The sequence below is a fragment of the Solanum dulcamara genome, chromosome 9, assembly GCF_947179165.1.
Source record: "Solanum dulcamara chromosome 9, daSolDulc1.2, whole genome shotgun sequence".
Taxonomy (NCBI): domain Eukaryota; kingdom Viridiplantae; phylum Streptophyta; class Magnoliopsida; order Solanales; family Solanaceae; genus Solanum; species Solanum dulcamara.
The window spans coordinates 7,143,504-7,165,520 of record NC_077245.1 but is presented as its reverse complement, the minus strand read 5'-3'; the positions used below and the strand labels follow the sequence as shown (position 1 = coordinate 7,165,520).

General features: G+C 33.4%; 2 protein-coding genes and 1 pseudogene across 2 annotated transcripts in view; 1 reads left to right on the top strand and 2 right to left on the bottom strand.

Moving 5' to 3' along the window:
* LOC129902341 (protein SABRE) overlaps positions 1-8,493 on the bottom strand; it is a 56,790-nt gene extending 48,297 nt beyond the window's left edge. The window contains exon 1 of the mRNA XM_055977559.1: positions 8,009-8,493. Coding sequence (XP_055833534.1) covers positions 8,009-8,079 — 71 coding nt within the window. The 5' untranslated portion in view covers positions 8,080-8,493. The remainder of the gene's footprint in view (positions 1-8,008) is intronic.
* Positions 8,494-8,968: 475 nt separating this feature from the next.
* Positions 8,969-14,728, bottom strand: LOC129902494 (uncharacterized; annotated as a pseudogene).
* Positions 14,729-17,151: 2,423 nt separating this feature from the next.
* LOC129904384 (uncharacterized) lies at positions 17,152-21,451 on the top strand. Its single transcript, XM_055979949.1, has 8 exons — positions 17,152-17,342; positions 17,435-17,522; positions 19,006-19,185; positions 19,288-19,464; positions 19,647-19,820; positions 19,903-20,057; positions 20,251-20,377; positions 20,854-21,451. Exons 1-8 carry the CDS (start codon positions 17,308-17,310, stop codon positions 20,863-20,865), a joined length of 948 nt encoding a protein of 315 aa, XP_055835924.1. The 5' UTR covers positions 17,152-17,307; the 3' UTR covers positions 20,866-21,451.
* Positions 21,452-22,017: the final 566 nt, after the last annotated feature.

The window sequence follows — 22,017 nt, the reverse complement described above, 5'->3', positions numbered from 1 at the left end:
TAAGTACATTTCAACATGTGATTCAAGGACTCTTGAGTTGGTGATTTTGTTACCTAGCAGCACATTACACATTAGCATACGAAAAGCTATAAATTCTTCCAAAACAATTTGGTTTATAAAGTCACTAGTTCATTGATGTGATTGGTTAAACCACGAAACAAGGCATACACAAACTAGAAATGTAGCTCTTCATAAAGAGTGTCAATTTATCTTGATGAGGGTATCAATTGTGCTCTAAAAAGAAAATGTTATTAAAAAAAGTGAGCACTGATATGTACAATACAATTTTCTACTTCTTCAGAGGCTCTTGTTTCTCTCTATCCACATGTTTCCATGAGCGCTAGAGGAGTAACTTCTCATGTTCTTCTTCTCCACATATTTACTACAAATGGAAGGGAAGGGAAGGGAAGCAATAGACAATTGACATCTTCCATCATACTTACACATGAAGCACTAACTAATGTAAATTGTCACTTTTCTCTCACATTCTCCATTATTCCAAGGCTCCCCATATTGCTGTCCGTGTGAGAAAGAAAAAAGGAAACTTCCCTTCGTGCTTTGGGGACTCGTATGAATATTCTATAGAAATAATACACTATGAAGATCATACTTCTGCCCTCCCCATTATGACCATATCTATATTAGTTCTATGAGTTAGATTTTTCCTTAACAGTAATTCAAGCAAACTTTCAAGTTCTTATATTTCCCAATCTAACAAGTTTCTTTTAAAATATAAACACAAAAGTACTTCTCTGATCTATCTGTTCCTTGTATGGGCCAATATTGTTACTTGATAAGCTGGAGATGCTGGAAAGATCAAAGGTTTCACCATTAACTGATTGTAATTCTACTACCTTCTTTAAGAATGATATTCCTTCGAAATCTTCCCACTGTTTCCATGCTAGCTAGAGCTACCCCATATTCCTTCTTTAAGAATGATAATTACATCCCTAAACACTTCAACCAACTAATTAACGAAAGATGTATAAAATGTATAGGTTGTGCATACTAATACTAAATATACATATAATATACGTATACTACACACATAATATAAATATAGAGAAAATTACAGCTTAATACCTTTGGACCATCTAGTTTACAAAATATGTATACAATGTATAGGTAGTCTATACTTTATACTAATATACATAACTATACATACTTATACATATAATATATCCGACACGCACCCATTGACATTTTTGAAGAGTCCGAGCGACATAAATTTTTATTGTCCTGAAAATATCGACAAAACTTATCCAGGAATATATGTATTATTTTATGAGGGAGAGAATGTGCAATAAGAATGTGGGAATCAGCAATACATAGGTGAAAGTTATTAAATGACCCAAAACAAACTACATGTAGTAACCAATAGTTTGTTAAAAAAAATAAAAAAGTATTTTAAAATATACACTAAATAGTAATTTCAATATAATCCATGCATACCGATCGGTGGTGGGAGAAAGAAGAAAGCAATTATTATTCCCTACATTACAATCTCTGCATTATAATTCATGCATTATCCTTGCATAACTTGCTTATAAACCAAACGACCCCTTAGCTTTTTTAGATGAAGTAAGAATATCATTGATAAAAGAGCATTAACTAGCCCGTCTACAAAAGTATACCAAAAAGTAGATAATCTTACAAATATACATGATTTTCTACGAAAGCCACCAATCATCAATACAAAAAGTAACCTCATGGGTGCACCAAAAAGAAATATGAGGAAAGAGGTTATTTCTCAAGTGTACAACATCTTTCTTTATTCCATCAAAAGCTCTCCTATTCCTTTCTCTCCGTATGGTCCACACCAGTGCTAAAGGTGCAACTTCAAATGCCCTGCATCTCCTACTCCGTCTTCTACGAGCCCAGCTAAATATTGTTTCTTTCACAGTTCTCGGCATAACCCACTCATAATCAAACTATCTCATCAACTCCCCCCATCCCCCCATCACGAAGATGCGACCCAGCAACGTAAGAGTAGGTGAGTTACGTCATCCCCTGATTCTTTGCACCTGAAGCTCTAACTAACACAAGTAATCTCTCTTTTCCTCAAGTTCTCCATTGTCAAGATCACCCCCCTTGTAGTTAGCCAGGTGAAGAAGCACACCTTTCTCGATACTCTAACGATGCATATTGAGGTATGTGGGGATCTCCTCTCTCACCAAAATCTTCACATAAAAGGACTTAACCGAAAAGACCAATTTCTCCCGTTTCACGACCCTAAGTGTAAGTTCCCCCTACTGAAAACGTACACATATGCACATGCACGTTGTAAAATGCACCTATAAAATGAATCAGGTTTGTGGCGTTAGTCTTGATAAAGCCTTTTCATTCTCTCTCGTGTTTCTTATTTCTCACTAGGACTGGGCATAAAATATAGAAAACTGAATTACCGAACCGAACCGGCTATTTCGGTATTTCGGTATTCGATTCGATATTCGGTACTGAAATATAAAATTCGGTATTTCGGTGTCGGTATTCGGTATTTACAATTATACCGTTCGACATTCGGTATACAGAATATCAAAATTAAATGACCAATACTATACGTCTGTAGAGCCTAAAGGAGTACAGGGCTAAAGGCCCATTGTAAAAATATTTTAAGTCCAGCCCAAATCCCTAACCCTAAGAGTCTTAAGACCTTCAGTACTTCACCACCTTTATCTCATTTCTGATTTCCCTTTCTATTCATCCAAATCGGTAAATCCTAACTTGGACAGCAACCGTCTTCTTCCAAATTTCTCATCCAAAGCCTGTGATTTCTCCATCTTAATTTCTGATTCTGCTCCATCTTCGTACGGTCGTACCTCCTTCTTCTTCTTTTTTTGTGGACCGTGAAGTGACTGCTAAATTTTTGTTATCCGCTGTTCTTTGTCTACTTACTTGGGTCCTTTCTTGATTTGTTTTTTTTATCTTGTGGTTCATGTTGGGAGCTTGGACCTTGGGGTATTCATCTATTCAATTCGTGTATCAAGTTTTACTGCTTATATCAAATACATAAGAATCTGATACATAAGCAGCTTTACTGCTTCTGATAACATGAGAATCTGATACATGTATCAATCTTTAATGCTTATGTATCAGATACAGCTTTACTGCTTATGTATCAGATACAACTTTACTGTTTCTGTTAACATGAGAATCTGATACATGTATCAAGCTTTACTGCTTATGCATCAGATACATAAGAATCTGATACATATATCAAGCTTTACTGCTTATGAATCTGATACATAAGAATCGGATACATAAGCAGCTTTACTGCTTCTGATAACATGAGAATCTGATACATAAGCAGCTTTACTGCTTCTGATAACATGAGAATCTGATACATAAGCAGCTTTACTACTTCTGATAACATGAGAATCTGATACATGTATCAAGCTTTACTGCTTATGTTTCAGATACATGAGAATCTGATACATAAGCAGCTTTACTGCTTAAGTATCAAATACATGAGTTACAATTTTGTTGTTAAAAAACTAGACTTTGATAAAAGCAAAGTGGTTTGTTTAATTACTAAGCAATTTTCTTGAATTCCTACCGTATATTACTTCAAAATAGCCAACTTGGGGCATTCAGTTGTTTACTTATTTCATAAACTGGTATAAATTTTGGCTATACAGATTTCGTTCCCTTTGTTTCTCACTCAATGATCAACAAAGAGTATGTGGATTTGCTTTCTTGTTTCTAAATCAAAATATATTGGAAAGAGTTAATCTTATGTGCTTGAGAACTGGATTGATATGTTGCTGTTGAACCTTAAATTTCCCAAATTGGAGAAAGTGATGTACACGACTGTTGCCAGAGATGTGAATATGTTGTTGTTGTAACTAATTACATTGACCCCTTACATAGTATACTTACATTCTAATATAGTGGACTTCAACTTCAATATGGTATTACCGAATACCGTATCGAACCGAAGTTTGATTAACCGATTAACGAATTACCGAACCGAAGTTTGAAAGTTCGGTATTTGGTATATACTTTGAATTACCGATTACCGAATTATCGAACCCGAACTTTGAAAATACCGAACCGAATACCGAACGCTCATCCCTATTTCTCACAAGGTAATAAATTATTGGTGGAAAAATAATTATTGTGCAGGCACTAGTGAAGTAGGGAAAATGAAAAAGACATTGTTGCCGCAATTCTTGGGCGATCACGGGTTATTTCCTAATGACTTTCCAACCATTTTTCAGGATAGCAGTACTTTTCATCCCTTTTCAAACGCCTTTTCCAACAGCTTTTCTGTAGCCTTTTAGGATTAAATGTATTTGATTAGTTTATCTCATCTATTTATAAGGATATTTTCAACTAATTTTATATTTATAGTTGAACTCCTTCACTCCAACATGTCACTTCGACATGAATGAGGCCGGTTCCATATTATAGCATTTGGTGCCCTCAATATTTTGGTTCCTTTGTGAAGTTATTAAGTACGTGATGTAGACGTGCGTCACGATTTCAATTTTGTGGGAACTAAGTTTGTATAAAAGGTTGGAGGAGCAGACCAACTATCCACCGAGTTTCAAACCTTGAAACATCAAATTTCTTTGAGTCCCATGATCACTTTGGAACCCTTGACCATATGTGCAAACTATTTATCTTGTGCTTCTCTCTTGAGGATTCATACACTTGATCTCCACTTGCTTGGAATTGAGGTGTATTTGTTGTTAGTTTTCTTCTATTAGAATTAGGGGTGGCAAAATCAAACCCAACCCACCCAACCCGTTTAAGTTTGGGCAGGTTATTGACTCGCTCATTTATTAGGTTAACCTATTTCAACCCAACCTATTTCAACCCATTAAAAATTGGGTTGATATGCAACCCAAACTGATTCATGAGAAATCTTGTCAAAATATTTTTAAAAAACTTATTTTTTTAACTTGATATATTATATATAACCATAAGTACTAAACTATTGTAAAAGAACAAATAAAATAAGTAAAACTTAGTAAAAATTGGGTTGAGTCTTGACCCGTTTGTTGTCTTGACCCATTATGACTCGCCTAAATTTGACCCAGCCCGCCCAATTGCCACCCCTAGTTAGAATTATGGTGCAACTGCTAACTGGTAAGGTGTTTGATCACCTCATTAAGAAAGTTGTAGATATTGATGTGAGGGACCCAACACGTGAAGAGAAGATTGTTGCTCAATTGTGTAGCCATTTATGGCAATCTATTAATACTAAGTTGATGGTATTGTTTCAACTATTCTAGATCAGTTCCAAAAAAGGCTCACACCTTGTATACTAAAGATATTTCTCGCTTTTATGGTGTTGTTTTTGAAATGACGGACTAAAAGACGCAAGAATTAGGACATCTCTACTTATTTGTATGCACAGTTATGGAAGAATTTGATAAATTTATGCCATTCGCCATCACAATGTTTTTAAAACTAAAGCGAAAAAAAAAGATGACAAGGTTTATGAGGGTTGAAGCAGAAAGGTGAGAAGTGAAGCATGCTTTTTTGAAGAGAAGTGAAACGCATGATTTATGAAAAAACAAAGATTAGATTAAAGTTAAATAATTATTTTCCCCATCCAAAATACCATGACGTTTATATTTGTCCAACTCCTCAAAGTTGAGATCCAAAAACTAGATGCATCTTGTTTGGATCACTTTGTGGGTCATTGTTTAGAGTGCACATTTCTCTAAAACGCAGCCTTCTCCCATGAAGCGATAACCCCTCGCTTTGCATCACTCCATCGTTTTAAGCAACAAAGTAGTGGCTTTTAACAACAATGCACCATCGGCAGTAAGAAACAACGAAAGTAACCATATAAGATGGTTTAGTTATCAACACTAGCCGAATTTACAAGAGGTCTGCCTGGCCAGATTTTGGCTAGTTTTATAGTTCCTACAGTTGATGAATTTTTCTCTTGCCTATCGTGCTCTACTACACCATGTAGTCATATGGTGATTTATCACAACTAGCTCTTTTGCCCTAATATCTCATATTGTCACAACTACATAATCTTTGTTTGATAAGGTGAATCATCTCTTATGCCGAGGGTCTTTCGGAAACAGTCGCCCTACCTTTTAAGATGGGGCTTAGGTCTGCGTACACTCTACCATCCCCAGACCCCACATGGTGGGACTATACTGGATTTGTTGTTGTTGTTGTTGATAAGGTGAATCATCTTTATTAATTTTGCATCCAGTTGATGCATGCATACGCTTTTTTCGTCCTCAAGACTAGAGAATCAGATGGAGGCCATTTTGGAAAACTTTGACCAAGTGTAACCATTAACCCAATATTCTCTTATTTTTGTCAAAGATAAAACAATAAGTTTCTCCAGTAACAGGCAAGTAAGCAGACATATATACACAAGCAACCTATGTTGCTGAAACCAGTAATTTTGCTACTTGAGTCTCGCAGCCCATCCTTGGACCTTGAGTCATCGATCAAGTGTCTCTAACTAGGGCTGTTCACAGTTTTGGTTAAAACCAAAATCAAACCGAAAATTTAACCAAACCGAATAAAAAAACTAATATTCAGTTTGGTTTGGTTTGGTTTTAAATTTGAATAACCGATAATATTTGGTTTGGTTATGGTTATAGAAAAAAATAACCGAATAAATAACCGAACCAAACCGATAACTATATACTTAAAATTTATAATTATTTATATGTATAATATTAGTTTTTCATAAATAATTAAAGATATTTTATACCTTTTAATTATTAATTTAATATTAATATACTTATTTTTAAGGCCCAACAATTCAAACTCAACTCTCAAGCCCAATTATAAATTCTAATAAACACTAAACAGCGGTCCAAGTCCAACAATCCAAGCCCATTAGCCCAACTCTCAAGCCCAATTTTAAATCCTAAATTCTAAATCCTAAATTTCTAATAAGCACTTGAGCAGCAGGCAGCAACATAAAGTAAAAGTTAAAATTTTAAAACCCTAGTATGTGTTTTCCTTTTACATTTTTGTTCCTCTCACGTTGGTTTCTCACAAAGTCACAAACTCACAGTCATAGACTAACAGTGAAGGCTCAAGAGCAACCTCAACTCCTCAACCCCAAGTATAAGATTGTCAAATTTTGAGAAGGTTTGTAAGGAGTTTTTCAAATTTTAAATTGATTTTAAGTTGTTTTCTTTTTTTTTCCGAATGTTTAAGTTGTTTCTTTTTCTGTTTTGAACCTCTGTGGGTCGTGAGGAAAAAAAAGCTTCATAAGAATTTGAAGAATGTAGAGAGAGAATATTTGAATTATCTTGGCTAGTCATAAACCGAATAACCGAATCAAACCGAACCAAACCGACAATAACCAAACCCGTGGTTATTATTTTACTTGGTTTGGTTATGGTTTTAGATATTTAATTACCGATTAAATTGGTTTGGTTATGATTTTAATCAATAACCGACCCAAACCGAACCATGAACACCCCTATCTCTAACTATATTTCTGGTGTTATCTATTCACAGTTTCCAAACCAAGGCAACTACAGTTGATCTCACTGTCCATTCACCTTCTCAAATGGATCCAAAAGGCAACTAGAGTTGATCACGACAAGCATCAGTAAGTTCACTACCGAAGAAATCTTGAAGGGCAAATACAAATATGATAAGCGTTTAGTTAGTGAAACAAGGAGATATTGTTCAACAATAATTATCATGCTTTCACATGAGAGATTATTTGGATTTCCTTATATCGAAAGCCACATAGAGGTTCTTCTACTTAGTTCAAATCCCAACCCCTCCTACCACAAAAACAAGAGGAAATTGCTCGCTCTAATCTAGTAAAAACTACAAAGTGCTAGTTCAATCGGAACCTATAAAGTATATTTCAGACAAATTGCGCCAACTCATTTTCCATTGCACAATTCAACAAACAACAACATATAGAACATATCAGATCAATCAATTCAAACAAGATCACAATACATTATCATCAACAACACATGCTAATTGCTAACGCACACACAAAGCACCAGTCAATTGATAATCAAAACTACTTTGACTCAGATTGACTTACACGAAAATACTCCATAGTATTATAGACGCAAATAGGAATCCAAACAGAAACTTCGCCGGTGAAACATCCATTGCCAACCGGCGTCCCTCCGTCCGTCCGATCCTCTAATAAATTATCCCCTTCTTCAACTGTTATATCATTTGCTTAAAATCCGATTCTGCCCCCGAAACAACTGAACTACTCGAAGATAAAGCAATGAATTGAAGTTTTACATGATGTTCATGGCGTAGAAACGAAGATCAAATTGGTGAATTTTGGAAGAGAAGATTCGAGAAGAAAAAGGGAATGGGGAGAAGAATGTGAAAAAATAGTGGAGAAAGTGGAAACGAAGTGATTAATAAAACAATTAAATATATAAATATATTTAATTTAAGAAAAAAGAAGAGATGGATCCGGGGAATAAGATATTTGTGTTGTAAGCGATTTTAAGAAGAAATGGGGGAGAAAGTGGTGTATCACTCTTTTCTGTGTTGTTTTTTTTAACTTGGAGAAATGGAGGAGACTATTGAGTTGGATCTGGTGTGGTTGGATGTACGGGGAACTATTGTGAATTTTATTTTTTTAATTTATTTATTTGTTTGTTTTTGCTTATTGGTTTCTTTGATGGACGTGCATGAAATGTCTTTGTTGTGTGTTAATTGACTAAATAATCCCTTTTGGGATTTGAGCTCCTTAATTCAATTACAATCAAACTTTGTTATGGGGTAGGTTTGTTTGAAAATTTCATCACTATTATAGTGATTAATGAGGTATTATTATATACATTTATGAGAAAATAGCCAAATAGCTCCTCAATTTATATTCGAAATCTCAACTACACATTTTAATTAAATGAATGTTCTATCATCCTGAACTATTTAAAATTGTAATTAATTTCAGCTTAATGCTTATGTGGCGAAGTGAGTGTATTTCACTCTATTCTTTAGAATGAACACCAAAATTAAATATTAAATCGTTATTTTAATGATCTCTCCTTATTTTTCTTTCTCCACCCAAAGTCATGTTCTTCACCAACAACAGCTTCGACTTTTTGAACAATTTCACCACCTCTTCGCCACTACACTCTTCCACAGCCACAACACACGCGCCGCCATCTAAAACCGTTCTCTCCATTTCCCCCACGTATCGGGGCAGAAACAAGGCCCATTTTAAATACAGGCTGAACCCGAGATCAAACACCTCATCAAAAAATGGCAGATTGTGTGGTTTCGCACGGCGCACGAGAGAAGGCGATTCAACTAGCTCGAAGCCGGAGACACTGTTAACTCCTATGTTGTTAAGGGCCATAACAGAATGACCCACCCCGGCTGACACAACTAAGATGTGAGAATAGTTGGAGAAGAAATTTTGGGCCTGGAGAGATTGGAATTGGATTGTAAAAGAATGGACTGTTTGGATCCATGATTTGGTAGACCATATACGGTCATTGTGTTTGTTTATAGTGGTGAAAGACCGATGGGTGAAATCCCAGGTGGATTTGAGGAATTTTTGGTGGGGTTTTGAATGGGGATTGATGTATGTCTCTGGGTTTTGAGGTAAAAGAGGAGAAGTGTTAGTGTACCAATTGTAATGGATGTGAAGGAGAGTTTGTTGAGGAAGCTCTCCACACTTAATCTCGTTCTTCTTCACATTGACAACTAAGTAGTTATCATTTTTCAATTAAAATTCTAAAATAAAATATAAATCAAGATCCAAAAGTAATATAATCAGACGAGTAAGTATTATTAATTTTACTAATTGGGTTCACTAATAATTTTCAAATTCTAAAGCTCAACTTGTGATTATGCACCAGAAAATATGTCTCATTCTTAAATTTCTTAACCAGAAATTGGATATCTTAAAAATGGAACCTAAAAAATCATCTTTTCAATTTATCTCTCCTCCTCCTTGAGCATTGGTGGCCGGAACTATGACACAGCCACCACCACCGATGACGGACATCATCCCTCAATCTCACGAGTTTTATGAGTTGGATTTGGAGATGATGATGCCTTTTTATAATCGAGGTTTTGTAATTGATATAAAATAAAAGAAAAGAGAAAAAAATAGTAAAATAATTATAAATTTTTTGTATTTATTATGTGGCATGACGTGGCGTGCATGTGTATTACACCCCAAGATACATAACTGGTTATGACATTTCAAGGGTGTATAAAATAGATAAAGAAAATATTCAAGGGGGGTGATAGGACACCCATGTAGTTAGAGTGTATAGTTGGATTTCGAGTATAGATTTATTTATTTATTTATTTATTTATTTATTTTGGGGGGGGTAGGCTATTTTTTCTACATTTATTTATATTAATATTTGATGTTTTAAATTTTATTTAGTTGTTATAAATAAAAATATGCAAAAAGCTAGTTTAATAATTTTGTGTATCAAAACAAAAGAGATAATGCATAAGTACCATCCGCAACTATGACCGAAATCTCAGCGACACACCTTAACTTTACTAGGGTGTTATTACCTCCCTGAACTATTTTAAAATAGAATAAATATGCCCTAAAAGCTTACGTGGCACAGAAAGTGTACACACTCTCGTAAAGACAAGTGATGGGTGAAAAAATTGGACACATGTCTTTTTTTAATTAGTAACTCTATAATTAGTTAGTACACACAATTATTGCTATTAAAATCAACATATATATTTAATTATTATCATTTCTTTCTATGTAAAATATTTATTTTAATTTCTTCCTCACTTTAAATTTTTTATTTTTTTCTTTCACTGGTTTCTTATTGTTTCACTTTTAATTATTTTAATAAATTATGTGGATTCTTTAAAAAAAATTGAAAAGCGTTGTTTAATTTTAACATTTTAATTTTTTTTATGTTTTATTTGATTTTTTTCACTTATTTGGATATTCATTCGAAATTAACTTATTTAAAATACAAGGCTTTTATAATTCAAATCGAAATCAAATCACAAAGAAAAGACAAAGAAAATAAAAAAAAATCAATAGAAAAATAAAAGAGAAAAGACAATTATAGAGGATAAAAAAATAAAAAAAGTTTAAATATAATATTTTTTAAAAAATAAAAATTACGTATTTAATTTAAATACAAGATAAAGAAAATAACAATATTTAAAAAGAATTAAAACCTTAAAAATAAATTAAAAGAACATTTAATGACGTGGCAGTGAGTGTGTACAAGCACATCCAACTTACTTAGTTGAAGGTGTCACGTCAGCACAAAAGGTGTACGAAAATGCCAAAAAAAATGAGTTCGGGGGTAATAGGACCCTAGTTAAGTTAAGGTGTGTCGCTGAAATTTCGGTCATAGTTCAGTTTCGGTCACGATAGGCACTATTGAAATACATTTTTTTTTAATTTTAGATATTCATACATGAAATTTACTATGTGCATGACATTAAATGACGATTATCATAAAAATTTTATATTTTTATTTTATACGTGTTATATTTCTTACGCAATATTGAAATGTAAATGATTGCTATAAAAAAAGTAATTTTACAAAGATTATACCGATGTAGTGAATGTTAATATTATTATAAGTATAATATCGTTATAAAGAAGTAAACATAATGTGAAATTTGTTTCGGAGAATATCAGATTCTTATAGTAAAATATTGTTATAATAAATGATTATTTTGATGGAGTTTGACTGTAATTGACTAACCCTTAGGAGTTAGTACTATTTGGCCCGACGAATTGAGTGGATTATTTTAGTGTGCCATTTGAAATTATATTTGTTATGTGTTTGATTGAAGATATTAGTTGTAATTTGGATAAATTTCCACCACAATTGCTTAATTATATATCTTATATAGAATGTGGATGAATAATCACAATTATAGACCCATAATAACTTGAACTTAAAAGTGTCATTTCATTTAGGACCATGAAATAAATCATGTGTTAGTACAAGTGTCTTATTGCATCTAATTGCATATTGAGTCTTCGAATTACACTATGCTGAAATAATATTTATATTAGCTTCGCCTACGAGGATAAATTAAGAAAAAAATAGTAAAGAAACATGATACAGTAAAACATCTATAAATGCATATGTTTGGGACCAAAAAAATATATTCATTTATCAAAATTATTAGTTTATCGATAAATGCATAAAATTTTTATTTATCGATAAATAAATATTTATTATTTTAGAGAGTATTTTGCAGTATGTACCATAAGAAAGAAAAAAAATATTTGAATTAAGAATTTCAAAAGTTTAAATTTAGGAAATTAAAAAGTGTAGTCTTTGCATATTTATTATTTAAATCTAGGAAAGCTAAACAAATTTAGAGAAGTTTAATGTTTCTAATTATATTCATATGTATAAAATATGAAGAGATTTTATGTTAACTATAAAAGAAACAAAACTAGATGTTTAAAAATCACAATCCAAGTATAATGCCTTATCATCATTTGAAAGACGTACAAAAATCGTTCTCTAACCAATAAAATAAGAAACGCAATATGTGAGCATAAGAAAGAGAATTCAACTATAGAATCATATTTTTAAAAAGAAATAGTTATTGATCTATATTATTGATTGATTAAATATATATAAATATTTGATATATTATAGTAATTATTACTTTATATTTTTTCTGGGCCTTTAATACTTTAATTTTAATTATTATTTAATGCATTTAGCGAGAATATTACTTTAATATAACTGGCTCAAGTCGGAACCAAAAAAAATATTCATTTAGCGAAATTATTACTTTATCGAGGTTTTACTCTAATGACTCATGATTAAAAATAAAAACTTTTACAAATATCAATTCTACTTATTTATCACTAACAAAACAAAATTACCATCAACTTTTAAGATCATGAATTTTGTACCATAAAATGTACATCAATTTATTAATAATTGTTTGATTTTATAAAAGTCGTTCTAACATCAAAAGTTTGATGAATAGCTTCAATAGAGAATTTTGTGCAATTAATGGACGGAGAATTTTGAATCACAACTTTTTATATTTGAGTTCGCTGTTTTAGAGACATGACACAAAGAATTACATGGATAATGAAATAAAAATACCGGAGCAAAAAATTTGTCTTGATTTAGATAAGTTGACATCAAAGATTTATTACTTTTAACGTGGAACATGATGGTCAAATTAAAAATCAGCTTGGTTGCTATTACAGGACATGTTCACAAGGTCAAAATAATAAGTGTAGCATTTACTAAACAGGGAAGCTATACCGAGGTTGTGTTAATTGACCAACAACTTGAAATCTCTTATGTTTTAGACATCAATGAGGAGGTTATTCAATCAAGCATGGAGAATGATATGATTTATGTGGAAATTTTAGTGGACACAAATATAAATTTACAAGCAATAAACATTGACGTAAATAAACTTGAAATGTTCTAAGAAGTATACTTTATTCAAATTATCGGTACATTGAATAAATTGGACACTCGACATAAGTATATGAATGAAAAAGAAGGCTATATTAAAATCATGTTGAATCTCAAACAGAATTATCTTTTGCTAATAAGTGTCATATTAGTATCGATAAATCATATAGTGTCTGTTTTTTCTGGTTCTGACTAAAATTTTCAATATAAATATTAAGATTGAATTGTTTGACGAAACAAAGGATGGAATGCTGAAATTTCTATGGACAATTAGTAGTGGTGCTGATGATATTTTCTTTTTATATGTGATTTTAATTGCATTTATTTGGATAGGCTCAAGCATGATTTTTTTTTTTTTTTTATGGGAACAGACCCTACACGAGGCTCCCACCTCTCGTGCACAGTCAGGGGTTGAGCAGCACCCCCAAGCCTTAACATAAATAATCAAAATAAAATACAAGGAGGGGGATATAAACCTTACCTCCGATCCTATGGTGGTTCATAAGTCGGCTAACCTATTAAGGTCGGCTAACTCATCCCCGATACAAAAGAGAGACTAACTATAACTAGAAAGCATTAAACCTGTGAGAGGACTCCTCTCGGTACAAATCAACTAAGAAAGCATAAATGAGGGAGACTCTCCCCTTCCATGAGAATACAAGAAAGTAGCCTACACTAGTCCTATTCAAGAACAAGTATACGAACCTTCTATCTCGCATGGGTTGGGGAAATTCTTTTCATCTTTGCTCTTTTTAGACATGTCGTACCAAGTAGGTCCAAGGAAAGTTGCAGCAACACCAATCGTAGCCAAGTTAGGAAAATTAGAGATAAAAAAATGTTCAAGAAGGTTGTTTTATCCTTTTTAATCTTCTTCTCCTGAAGCTTGCCATTCCTATCTTGTCTAGCTTTATGTAGCCCTTGGTTTCTTGTGGAAGTTGTTGAAGGCTGTAGAAGTGTTGTGTATTATCAAGTGTATGGCTGTACTTAGATAATGTATCAGCTGGAAAATTTGCTTTCCGAAAAACATGTTTGCATTGGAAGTATTCTAGCAGTTGGACCAGTTGTTGGAGTTCATTAACGTAGTTTTGAATGTTCCAGGGTGGTTTGATGTCCAGATTCAGCCACTTGATCACAAGTTCCGAATCTACTTCCAATATTACTCTATTATAACCATGTTGAATGCACCAATTAATGCCAAAACTGGTTGCCTGCACTTCCGCTTGATTATTTGTTCCAACTCCCAAAGGAGAGGCAAAAGCATATATCAGATTACCCTTATGATCACTTACTATGCCTCCTGCTCCTATCTTTCCTGGGTTGCCTATGGCACTCCCATCAGTGTTAAGTTTAACTATGTTAGGGGGGGTTTGAGCCATTTAACCTGGGTTACTTTTATGTCATGCTTACAGTTTTCTATCCAAATAATTAGATCCTTCCAAGCTGGTGGCCATTGGATATATGGAAAAGCTGTAGTAATAAGCATGTATATTTCTTTGATTATATTGAACTTCACCCTAGTAGTACTAGATTTCTTTCCTCCATATTTACTTGCACACCTGTTCTTCCAGACATTCCAGCAAATAAATATAGGGAGGGCTTGCAACATGAGTCTATGTACAGCATTGTTTGGTTTGTAGGTCCACCATCTCATCAAGATGTCTCTAATGGAGTTGTGGTCCTGCCTGATTCCCCCCCAGTTGGAGAAATATGTCCAGATGTGTTTAGCAAAGCTTCCCGAGACAAATATGTGATCTATGTTGTCCAAGCATGAATTGAATAGTGAACTGTGAGCATATTGATAGAAATGGCAGCGGTGCAGGTGTGGTGTGAATTCCGCTTAACACGTGAAATTAACCCCTCCCCCCACCCCCGCCGCACACAATTTTTTATTTTATTTTATAATTTAACATTTTCACAAATATTTTTGAAAAAATTACACAAAACAAACTCAATTGTGAAATTATTTATCCAAATGGGACCCAATCCAAACTATCTACCTTTTTACCCACTTTATTCTTTTAATTTCGCACATGAAGTCATGTTGACATCAACATCACTGTTATAAAATAATCCTCTACGATACTCCATCAGTATATCGGTATCATATAGGATTGAACTTAATTCTCTCTGTTACTCCATTGGTATATTGATATCCAATCGGTATCATATGGGATTGAGATGAACTATTTTTTTAAGAAAATAAAAATTAAACAATTAAGAAAAAATTATTAAAATCACAATCTTATTTATTAAAAAAATAGTAGAAAATATATTATTTGTGATACATCATTGGTATATTAATACCATATCTGTATCATATAGGATTGAGCTTAATCCTCTGTGATATTCCAACAATATATTGATACCCTATCGGTATCATGTAGGATGGGCTCTGACGTTACGCACAAATTTTAAAATAAATTTATGTTATTTTAAAATTAAAAAAAAATATGAAAATAATGAGACTAAGATAAATACTTTCCCTTCGATATAAGTGCTTTCCCTTTTTTTCTCTCTCTCTACTTTTTATTTACTATGTTCGTTATTATGTTGTAATTTAGTCGCTCAAGTAAAAATTTCTTTGACGACAATTTAATATTTCTAATCATTGAAAAGTGTGCTCTGTACTTCTTTAAGGTGTTTTATGCATATAAAATTTCTGCAAATAATTAGAAATTAAATTTGTATGATAATCAAGAAGAAAATTAATTGTGATTGCGAATTTAAATTAGAATTTATCATTAAGGAGTAAGGGACAATAATCGACGGTCGAATAAGAATTAATCAACATCTAAAGTTACAATTTTATAAATGGGAAAATAACACTTATACCTCATAAGGGAAAATATTTGCCCTTAAATGTCTCATCACTTTCATATCCTTTTTATTTAAAAATGACATAAATTTATTTTAAAATTCGCGCGCTGACGTCAACCCACCCTACATGATATCGTTAGGGTATCAATATACCGACGTAGTATCACAAAGGATTAAGTTCAGTCCTATATGATACCGATATGATATCAATATACCGACAGAGTATCACAAATAATATATTTTCTACTAATTTAGAGTTTAATAAATAAGATTGTGATTTTAATAATTTTCTCTTAATTATTTTATTTTTATTTCTTAAAAAAGAACTCAATCCTATATGATACCGATAGGGTATAAATATACTGACGGCGTATCACAGAGAATTAAGTTCAATCCTATATGATACCGATATGGTATCAATATACCGATGGAGTATCAAAGATGATTATTTTGTAGCAATGATGCTAACGTCAGCATGATGTCATGCACGAAATTAAAAATAAAAAAATAGGGTAAGAGGATAAATAATTTGAGCCATGAATCTATTAAGGATAAATAATTTGGGTTGAGTCCAATTTGGTTAAATAATTTCATAATTAGATCTATTTTGTGTAATTTTTACTTTATAAATACATCTCGACTTTTCTTGCTCCGCACATTCCTAAACCCGCTCCACCCAATTCATTGGCATCTCTACATATTGACATTGAGTTTATTTTTATCAATATGAGTTGTGATGCAGTGGTGGAATTTGTTCACCCTTAATCAGAGATTTCTTATTTGAATTATAAATATGGAGACAATTTTGGTGGGAGCACCACCCTAATGGTCATATTTACATTGAGTTTATTTTGACTGATGAAAAACCAAGATTAATAATGTGTTTTTCCCTTTTTATAGAAGATAAATAGTGATTTTACCATATCCTACATATTAGCTATTTTCTTGAGGTTCAAAGATGGACCCTTTCAGAAGCCCATATAGCCCCAAACCATAACCCGCCCACTTTTTTTCCTTCTATTTTTCTTGAAAAATAATAATTCAAAACCTCGTTCAGCTTCAGCCTTAAAGCAACAGGGAGGAAGCCTCCATTGACACCAACGGAGTATCTTTTTCAGAGCGATATCAGTAGTGAATTATGGCATCACTCGAAACGAGCCAAAGAATAAGCAGGCAAGTTCTTTGGTTTTTGGTCTTTTAGGGTTCTGAAAATCACGGAACATACATAGTAATATTGATAGTTTTGGATGTGAATGAATATACAGGCAAGCTCCGCAACTAGTTACGGTACTGAAGGAGATGAAAGCAGGATTGGATACAGTGAGCTTAAAAGTACAAGCTTTAACTGCAAAGGTCAGTTTTTTTGGTTTAAAAAAAATTCTATGGTTGTTCATGGATATAGTTGATTATATATTGATACTCTGTAATTCAGCAGCATAACAATTTATATAGTTCGATTTATTTTGTGAGGATACATGCTGTGTTTTTTGGGATGTGGTGAAACCATGTGAAGTTACAAAAAAAATAAAAATTCTGTTGATCCTTCCCATCAATTTAAGCAAGGGCTGACAGAACTGGAGGAATCATTAGCAAAAAAAAACACGAAGGAAAATCTATATATTTTACCAAACAGTCATGTTTAAAGTTATTGCCAATACACTTTAGTAATTCGTTTAGCAGAAGGGAAATTTTATTGATGAAACCAGTAGTTAATGCTGTAAGATTACATCAAAAAAGGAAGAAACCATGGTCCCCTTCTAACTGTGCAGGAAACTAATAAAGTCTACCAAGATTTCAACATCATTTACTATCAGCTTTTATCCTCAAAATATGATTCCCTTTGTATTTGAAACACCTTCTTACTATTATCTTCAAAATCAGCTGATACACTTTCATTTGGGTTTAGTGTTTATCTAGATTCTTTCTATTCGTGTTATAGAGACATGTGTATCATTTGGATAAGTGTGGAAATTTAGAGAACTTCTAGTTAGTTTACCTTATTTATTATTTGATGTTAATGGACTTAAAGCATGGAATGGATGCAGAGGATTCATACAACCGACTATTACTAGTTTAGGATTAAGTCATAGTTGATCGATTGATCACTTTCTTCTATCAAAATCTTAACATTTTTACCTACTTACAAAACAAAGGAGAGAAACTTTCATATATATATGCTACCTATAATCACCTGGGATCACCATTCCCATGCCACTACCCATCACCTCTATGAGGTTCAAGTTCTTTCTTTGGGAAATTTATGAGGTTACATTTTACCTTATGTGCAATCGATCTTTGAAGAAATATTTAGTAAATGGTTTCATTTTGTAAAACATTTTTGAAAACAATAGTCTTTTGGGTGCCTGTTATTCAATGTTCTCCCGTTTAAGAAATTATCTCTGAACTAATATGTTTGATTCTCTAACTATTTGGGTTTGCCACGTGATAGATGTTAACACCAATAATACATTATCTTCCCAGTTAGTATCCATGTTGGGTTCATGCTACTTTTCGTTGATCTCTGATTATCCCAAACTGTCATTAGCAGGAAGTCCAAGTCTATGCTATTGAAATACCTGCCTGTTTTTAAAGGTATATAACAATGTATGTGACCCCCACCCCCCTCCCCCCACATGTTAGTGATCCATAAAATCAATGCCTTTAGCAGGGCACTCCTGTAACTAGTTCACGGAAAATAGTGAACTGCTGGATCCATTTCAGTTGACTGTGTCTTGAATTTTTTACGTGTCATCTGTGTAGGAAAGAAAGACAATAGCACTAAATTAACTTGATATACCTGTTTCTTCTTCCAAAGTCTCATGCAATTTGTCTGCAGGTGAAAGCAGATCACTTTCCAACGGCAGATGGAATAAGTTATCTTGAAACGAAGCATCTGCTACTTCTGAATTATTGTCAATCACTTGTCTATTATTTGCTCCGCAAGGCAAAAGGACTCTCAATTGAAGGGCATCCAGTTGTTCGGAGTCTGGTGGAGATGAGATTGTTTTTGGAGAAGGTATGTTGAGCTCTTCCTGCACCTGGCTATACTGTCTCTCCAGCTCCTCTTGGGGCTTTTCTGCCCTTAATTGCAGTGTCCTTACTGTCATGCTCTGTGCAGATTCGCCCCATTGACAAGAAACTACAGTATCAAATTCAGAAGCTCACAAGGGATAGTGACACAGCTTCTGAGAAGTCAGTTATAAGTGAGAAGGGAACAGATACTCAGAAGGAGGACCTATTGAAGTATCGTCCAAAACCTGAAATGCTTGTTAGTAAAACAAGTAATACTGCAGAGGTGGGTAATTGGTACATGACAATGAAATGACCATTTTAGTTCCTTTCTCTTCTTGTTCAAAAGAGTTGGCTCGATATTTTTAGCAATTTTGAAAGTTGAAGTTATGATTTAACTCGCTCAATCTCCCATATGATTACTTGAAATGAAGAGATGGTTGAATTTTTTTTTGTCTTGACCTACAGGATGGTGCTAATGTATATCGACCCCCGAAATTTGCACCTGCTTCTATGGGCGCGGATAAGATGTCGAAGCAGGAGAGAAATGAATTGAGGAGGGAGAAAGAGAGATTGCGAAGTGCTAAACAAAGCCCGTATATGATAGATTTGTTGAATGATCTTGAAGGAAGACCCGAAGAGGTAATTCTCTATCTGACTGTTAATACTAACTTACTTCAATTAGCCATCCTGTATTGACTATTGATCACGGTGAAAAATACAGGTAAGAGAAGTTGTTGGAACTGAAAGTAGAGAACTCACAAACTACATGGCTATGATGGAAGAGCGTGCAAAAAGAGAAGAGGAGGCGTTTGATCGTGCCCCACTTACAAAATTGGAGAAAAAGAAAATGAAACATCTGAAGAAGTCAAGAAATGGGTAAGTTCACTAGGAACTGTGTGGTCGATCTTTACTAATTAAAAAAAATGCAATTTATGGTGAGTCTTTTGATCATTTCAGATAGAAACTTAATCTGTAGTTTGGAAAGTACTGGAAGATTAGGTGGAGCTCTGATTTCTTTTTTTTTAAATGGACTAATTGGACGCTAATCTCTTTTCTTTGATTGTGCTAGGTTGCTTGGGCTGACAGATAGTTTTTATGATGAGATAAAAAGTTTGCCTTTAGGGGAACCTGTTCCTGAACAATCAGAAAACTTTGAGAACGGCGGCGCTGGAATCAAACAACAGAAGAAGCGCAAGGTAATTGTTTAGGGAGATTGCATGAATCCTCAGTTTGTTTTCTTTCAAAATCTGAAGTCTGGGTCTACTTTAGAGTATTATATATGAAATCTTGCCTTAGCTATGATGTAGTAATTGTCCTAGACATATATAAATCTTGTTCATTCCCGTTTAGGTGATAAATGATCTAGTGAATGCATGAAATGTTGTTATTCTGGTATGGACACTTATTATCTTGTTTGTTACTCAGCTCAATGATTTAATTGGAAGGAAATTGTTGGCTTGTGAGTTCTGTGGTTATTTTCAATGCTTCACAACCCTCTGTTCCTTCCGAGTATAGTGTGTATAATGAACAACACAATTTTAGTCACTATTAAAATGGAGCTTATTTGTAGTAGTGGTTTATCTTTTGATCTATATCTTTTGTACATGGACATGAATTTTATTTTGTGTGAGGAAACTTGCTGGAAATAACTGTTGATATCTGTGTATTGCAGAGGAGGAATTGAATGACTGCTGGTGTGAGTACATCAATATCCATCAATTTAGAGACTTTTAAGTTTGGAATGGTTAGAGGTTCCTTGGTCTCATGTAACATGTACAACTTTGTCATGATATTAATTTTTGAAATTTCTATCGCTCTAAAATCTTGCACCACATTCGTTATTGTTGTCAACATTGATGACTGAAGCCTAGATGGATCATTTGAAAGTTACTTGCTGCAAGGCTGAAGTGCCATGGTGGCTGTGGTTTGGTTCATAAGTATCTTATTTCTTGAAAATTACGGGTCAGCTGATACGTAAAATGAAGCCTCTTATTATCATCTTCGCAAAATCAAAAGGAAATTGCACTTCTTTCTACACTAGTCTTGTCGATAGGGTAATCAACTCTTTTTGGACGGTGTAAGCATATATTTTCAGAGTGAGCACCAATTTTGGGCTTCAACTGTGGTGTAAGCTGTTAATGATGCATGTTTCACCTATGAGTGGAAAACTCAGTTTAGTGATAGATGTCACGTCATGAATTTCTTTTCTTTTACAAAAGTGAGATTTAGCTCCATTATAATGATATTCAATACCTAAGTTCTGTGCATTATCAAGGTCTGAACCTTTTTCTTCCCGCGATTATTTTCTGTGGTAATTTGAAGATACTAGTGTTTTCTGTGCACGTACAATTACAGGTAGCGTTTTGGTTCCCAAAACATTACAAAAGAAAAGAAAACCTGGTACTGCTTAAATTCAAAAACCAGACTTCTAGTAATAATCAGGGAATTTGGTATGGTTTTAAAAAAATGCTTGGAGATGGGAAGCTAGAAATTCCAAGGCAAAAGCATGAACGAATCTCAATATCTCCAGATGAATGTTATTAAGGTTCTCTAGGGAGCATAACGCCGGATCATGCAAAAGCAGAACATATAATAGAAGCAATTTTGAATAATTCAATATGCATAAATCGAGAAGACAGAATTGATGTTTCTTTTCTAGCATACATTAATTTGGTGTAAACACAGAAAGCAAATAATTATTCATTTTGCGTACTAACTGATCCAACATTCATTGTTTGTTATAAACACCAAATGCAAACAAATTTTTACGTCTTTCAAGTGGAACTCTCCAACAGAAAAGCTAGAAACATCCCAAAAGATCCTGATTGGTATTGTT

Bases quoted from the DNA above. Each gene is read 5' to 3' on its own strand.
- LOC129904384 (XM_055979949.1), top strand. From the start codon at position 17,308: ATGGCATCACTCGAAACGAGCCAAAGAATAAGCAG. The intron at 19,186-19,287 runs GTATGTTGAGCT...TGCTCTGTGCAG, and splicing joins TGAGATTGTTTTTGGAGAAG to ATTCGCCCCATTGACAAGAA. The intron at 19,465-19,646 runs GTGGGTAATTGG...CTTGACCTACAG, and splicing joins AAACAAGTAATACTGCAGAG to GATGGTGCTAATGTATATCG.